Genomic DNA, 6,092 nt, shown 5'->3' with positions numbered 1-6,092 from the left:
GCAGTTAGGGGCGATCAGGCAGGCAGGTGAGAGGTTAGGGGCAATCATGCAGGCAGGCAGGTGAGCGGTTGGGAGCCAGCAGTCCTGGATTGTGAGAGGGATGTCCAACTGCCCATTTAGGCCCAATCCCTCGAGGGGTCCCAGACTGGAGAGTGTGCAGGCTGGGCTGAGGGACACCCCACCTCAGTGCACAAATTTCATATACATATAAAAACCTAATATGCAAAATGTCCCCTTTGGAGTTCAAATGACTGGGAGTTCGATCGACTGGGAGTTTGATTGCTTCTATGACAGAATGAAGGAAGGCCCCGGCTGGCAGCTGGCAGCTGGCAGCTGGCAGCCAGCAGCCACTTGGGACCCTACCCATGCACATATTTTGTGCACTGGGCCTCTAGTTTCATTATAATGTTGATGAGAAAATGTAGTAACTTAACTCATTTATATCGATTAACCTATGGTGAAATTTTGTTATGTCTTTTCACTTAAAGTCACAAAACCTGTTGATGATGTTAAGTGAGGACTTAATGTATTCCAAAAAACAGATTAAAATGATAAAGGGGTAGAAAAAATAGCCCAGACAAATTAGTATATGGCTGGCTACTGGCCATGCCAGCTTCCCCCTAATCAGAATAGATTTCCTAGAGGAATGCATTTTAAAATGTGCAATGAGAATGCACCCAAACAATAGAGTCGGAGAGGAGGTACATGTTGATAGAGTATTGTAATAGTTTGCTTGGGCTGCCATAACAAAGTACCACAGCACTGGGTGGCTTAAGCAACAGATAACTGTCACTGAAAGATAAAGGTTATCACATGATCCTAATGTGATAGGACATGATCCTCAATGTCCTAATATCCTCTTCTTATAGAGTTACATGCCATATTGGATTAGAGTTCACTTCAATGACTTCATTTAATCTTAATTACTTCTTTAAAGACACTATCCTCAAATATGGTCACTTTCTGACGTATGGGGGTTAGGACTTCAACTTATGAGTTTTGAGGACATGCAACCAGCTCATAACAAGGATATATAGCTTTGACGATATATATGCCTCATAAGAATAAGCATTAAGGGACAGTTAGAAATAGCGATCAATTTTTAAAAGTTGCAACTGAACCAGAATGGAAAGTCACAAATAGAAGGTCAACATGGCGGTGCTTTGTGGTACACTATGATGAGGATTTCTTCCAGTGGCACTCACTGATGATGCATTATATATATCTGTATCATGTGGCCTCAGTGGCCTCAGAGACTGACTGTATGCTTAGGATAATAGCAAACCTATACTGAATTAATCATTGTTGGTTCTATAACCTGAGAAGGATGATCAGTTGAAAACATCTAGGCAACACATATTTATTTCAAAGGGTGACTGGTTGCTATTTATATGACACACTGCTCTGGGCATAGAAACTTCATTAGGGAAATTTCTCATCTCTTAGATTTGGGGGGTCATAAAGGTTTGATTGTATCCCTTTCACTGCTCTATGTTCTCTTCTGTGTTTTTCCAAGACTCTAGGTTGCATTACTGCAGAAATGTGTGTGGCATTCTAAGTTTCTAACCAACCTTTGCCTCTGTCTTGTTGGAAACCCAGGCTACATCAGAATTGGCTTTGGAGAATTGCCAAAGTATGTAGAAACTGCTAGACATTGCCAAAACCATGTAAAGGAAGACAGACATTGTCAGATAGCTGCAAATATAGAGAAGAATTATGCTTTACTTGGAGGTGCCTTCAGAATATTATGCTCTCTGATAAGTTTCATAGCTAGTACAAATGGCAGCCTCTTTCATAATCACTGAAATCTTGATATGCCTTACTCACTGCTAGCCTCTCACTTGACTTTTGGTGTAGTGTGCTGAAGATGAAGATACCCGTGACCTGGTTAGGATGCACGGAGGACTTAAACCCCTGGCCAGTCTGCTCAATAAAACTGACAATAAAGAACGTCTGGCTGCTGTCACAGGGGCAATATGGAAATGTTCCATCAGCAAAGAGAATGTGACCAAGTAAGAAAAAGCATTCCATATTCTGTAATAAAAACAAGGCCACCAAAACAGTCTTGTAATTTAATTCTAAGAAAGAGTCTATAATAATGCTACTCCTGTAGGTTTTATAGATGCACATTTTGGACTAGGTTGGCAGAATTAATGAATTTTTAGAAATAAAAGACCCCTACTTCCCATGTTTTCTGTGCCTCAGTAGGGCTCAGGGGCTTGCTGACATAATCTTTCAAGGAGAGTGGGCTGTTTGGCATATGGGTAGCCACTTAAACATAAAGTATCTCTCATATTTCCTGCAGAAATCTACTGAGGTTGAGGGGATGGATTTCCCACTGAATCTTTAGAGATAGAAGTGGTTCCATTCTTTCCCCTTTTATGAAGATAAACAAGATGAGTCAGCTAAATGCCAACTAGCCAATTAATCTTAAAGATAATCATTTTCAAATATGATTTCATTGAATTTCAAAGTGTTTGTAAACTTTATGACCATTTGATTTAATTTAATGTTCAAATTCATCCCTTCATTTATTTTTAGAGTTCTCACCCTCTATGAAGGATGTTCTGAAGCAACTTTTCCTTATCTCAAGCATGATGATTATCTTAAACAAAAATCACATGTCCAATTGAACACAAAATAGACTTATTTTGCTTTGTTTATGTAAAATGGTCTCTGTAATATGGGGAAACAGCCCTTAGCATAGTGGAATCATTGCCACTCAGATTTGGAAGAAGTTGTAGTTGTTTCAAAGGCTGTATAGTACAGAGGTTAAGGGCACAGATGGGTGGATGTGGATGCTAGTTACGCTATTTACCAAGCTTCAGATTAACTTTCTGAAAATGGGGACTTTAATAGTATCTACATTATAGTGTTTTTGTAAGGATGGAACGAGCATATAGTTGTTGTTTATTAATATTATTACTATTCATTATCATCAGAGAACTTTAAAAATATTAAAATATTGTTCTCCCCTTTCTTTCCCTCCCACCTCTTTTCTTGTGATGAATTTAGGTTTCGGGAATACAGAAACTTTAGAACTTTAGTGGGACTTTTAACTGACCAGCCCGAAGAAGTTCTTGTGAATGTGGTGGGCGCACTGGGAGAATGTTGTCAAGAATATGAAAACCGAGTTATTGTCCGGAAATGTAGTGGCATTCAACCACTTGTGAACCTCCTCGTTGGAATAAACCACGCTCTTCTTGTCAATGTCACAAAAGCAGTTGGTGCATGTGCAGTAGATCCCGAAAATATGACGTAAGTGGCCCTACAGCCTGAAAGTTTTTGTTTGAGAATGTTAGGGGAAACACTCGGTAATCATGGAATAGTGTCATCACTTAAAATTGAATGATGAAAAAGTAAAGAGAGTTTACATATACATAACCACAAGGTTACAAAATCATGACTTACAGAGCTAAATTGTTCCATTGGATGAGCTGGAGGCCTGAGGCTGGGCATATTAGAAGTTCAAATACCCAGTAATCAATTTCCCATGCAGAAACTTTAGTCATCAGATATTTTCTTTGTATGCCAGGGAAGAATTATCTAATTACCTGAGATCCTAGGTAGTTGTAGGTAGCATTCCCATTGTATCCTTCTTGCTTCAATTGAGCACCTAAGGAGAGCTTTGAATAGTTGAGGGGAAAAACAAAGGATATTAAGTTATGATCTTGGTCCTTGAGAAAATGTCTAATTAGGAAGACTTAAGTATGGTACAATTTAAGAACAATAGCAAGATTATATATCCAGAAAATGAGAAACCCATATGAGTCAACGTTGTTGTATTAGGGTTCCCCAGAGAATCAGAACCAACAGTGTGTGTGTATGTGTGTGTGTGCGTGTGTGTGTGTGTGTGTGTGTGTGTGTGTGTAGAGAAAAAGAGAGGGGGGAGACTGATTGAAAGATTGTGATTGATTTACTTTAAGGAATTGGCTCATGTTATTGTGGAGGCTTGGCAAGTCCAAATTCTGATGGAGTAGGCTAGCAGCAGCTGGCTGGAGAATTAGGAAAGAATTGCAGTTTGAATTCAAAGTCAGTCTTCTGGCAGAATTTCTTCTTGCTCGGGAAGGTTAGTCTTTGTTTTATTAAAGCCCTCAACTGATTAGATGAGGCCCACTGATTATGTATGATAATCTGTTTTACTCAACATCTACCAATATAATGTTAATTTGATCCCAAAAAACACCTACACAAAAATATAAAGAATAATGTTTGGCTAAATATCTGGGCATCCCTTAGCCCAGTCAAGTTGACATATAAAAATGAGCCATCCTAAATCAACCCTTTGTCAACTCGGCACCCATACACACTTCTTAAATCACACTCAATTGCTATATAAATACGATAATAAGGTTATACTTCTGCCTAATTATCTTGCATACAACTAAATTTCGCTAATGATTTCCCCAGAAGAGGAAACAAAGTCCTTTGGCAATGCTTACTCTTATTGATATCCTGTAACTTAAATATTGTGATGTAAAGTTAACAATACTTAAAAACTATGATATAAAGTCAATTCATCTCATGTTACATGACAAGAGGATAAGAGTGGGCAGGAAACAAAGATACACACATACACAGCTATAACAAAATAGGAAGGAATACTCTAATAATTACAGTCCTTGTTTCTATAACTGGTCACATGGCTGTCACTGGTATTTATAACTACCTTCTTTCACTACCCATTCTGTATTCTCTTTAGCCTTAGCTAGAACTTAAGTTCATTGTGGTTCTTTACCTGGTGGGGTGACTTCATTCTTGAAGGTCTGGGCCATTTACTAGTCCTGCCTGGATTGGGTTTGTTGTGGTTTCCTCTTGACTTTAATCACAGGGCATGGTAATACTAAGAGATACTCTAAGGGACCTCCTGTATTCCAGATATATTCATCCTTATACCTGTTGTGGAGTAGCAGTCCCATTTCCCCTTGGTAATCAGGATCAATTACCCCAGCCAGCATAGTAACTCTCTTCTTTGCCTGTTGATTTAGAGGCATGAGAAGCCAAAGTGGCAGTCTTAACTTCCAGTTCAGTGGCATCATTATTGCGTTTCCTGGTGAAAACATTCTTCCCTTTGGAACTAAGACCTCTAGATTAGCAAAGCATAAGATCATAAGGACAGGAATACAAATTTTGATAGTAGGTCACTAGGGATAATAGTAAATGCCACTCCCATTTCCACACCTTGATTTCTGGACCCATGAATTCTGACTGTGGGAGAAATAGCACCATATTTTTTACTGGTAAATAGCTCTATTGACATGACTTGTAGACTCCCAGAAGTCAACCAGCCTTTCTTTACTTCATCCCATCTCTGTCCCCTTCAGTCCAAGATGGCAGTGTTTCTACTGAAGTGATTAATTAGATCCATGACTCACATCTGTAATCGCTTTGTCATATGATTGTCTAGTTATATTCTTTTTTTAAAAAAATACGTTTTTATTAATTTTAGAGAGAGAAAGGGAAAGGAAGAGAGAGACAGAAACATCAATGATGAAAGAGAATCATTGATCAGCTGCCTCCTGCAAGCCCCCTAATGGGGATGGAGCCTACAACCCAAGCATGTGCCCTGACCAGGAATCAAACCTGCTACTCTTGGTTCCTGGGTTGATGCTCAACTGCTGAGCCACACCCACTGGGTGAAACTCTTTTAAACAGTTACATTAAGTAAAGTGTTATATTTATTGATTTTTCCATTGATTCCATTCAAGAAAAGGCCAAAGAAAACGATGCACATTTTTTTTTGAATTTTAATATTCTTTAAGGAACCTAGATTTGAAGCAACAAAATATAATGAAAGAAAAAGAATGACTCAGTGGTAAACAACAGGCCTCAAGGACATTTTGATTGAGTTGGGATGACAGACAAGTAATTTTAAAATAGAGTAAAAATGAGATGGCAGTAAATATATATTTTTTGGTAAATACACAAAACTATTTTGTGGAATTTTATGAGGCTTGACTTCTGGGTAATGTATGGGGACTACAATAAAGAACAAAAGTAAAAAATAATCATTTTATCTCAAGCAAGGAAATGGCCACAACTCCAAATCTTTTTTTTTTAAATTAAATCTTTATTGTTCAGATTATTACATT

The 6,092-nt window shown here is 38.3% G+C and overlaps 1 protein-coding gene across 2 annotated transcripts in view; it reads left to right on the top strand.

Moving 5' to 3' along the window:
• Nucleotides 1–6,092, top strand: part of ARMC4 (armadillo repeat containing 4) — a 221,512-nt gene that overhangs the window by 85,539 nt on the left and 129,881 nt on the right. For both annotated transcript variants that reach the window (XM_005876555.2, XM_014548019.1), the window contains 2 exons: nt 1,858–2,012; nt 3,016–3,258. In XM_005876555.2, the coding sequence (XP_005876617.1) occupies nt 1,858–2,012; nt 3,016–3,258 (398 nt within the window). The remainder of the gene's footprint in view (nt 1–1,857; nt 2,013–3,015; nt 3,259–6,092) is intronic.

This window comes from Myotis brandtii, unplaced genomic scaffold (assembly GCF_000412655.1).
Source record: "Myotis brandtii unplaced genomic scaffold, ASM41265v1 scaffold49, whole genome shotgun sequence".
Taxonomy (NCBI): Eukaryota; Metazoa; Chordata; class Mammalia; order Chiroptera; family Vespertilionidae; genus Myotis; species Myotis brandtii.
The sequence above is the reverse complement of the archived record's forward strand: the minus strand, read 5'-3'. Positions and strand labels throughout refer to the sequence as shown.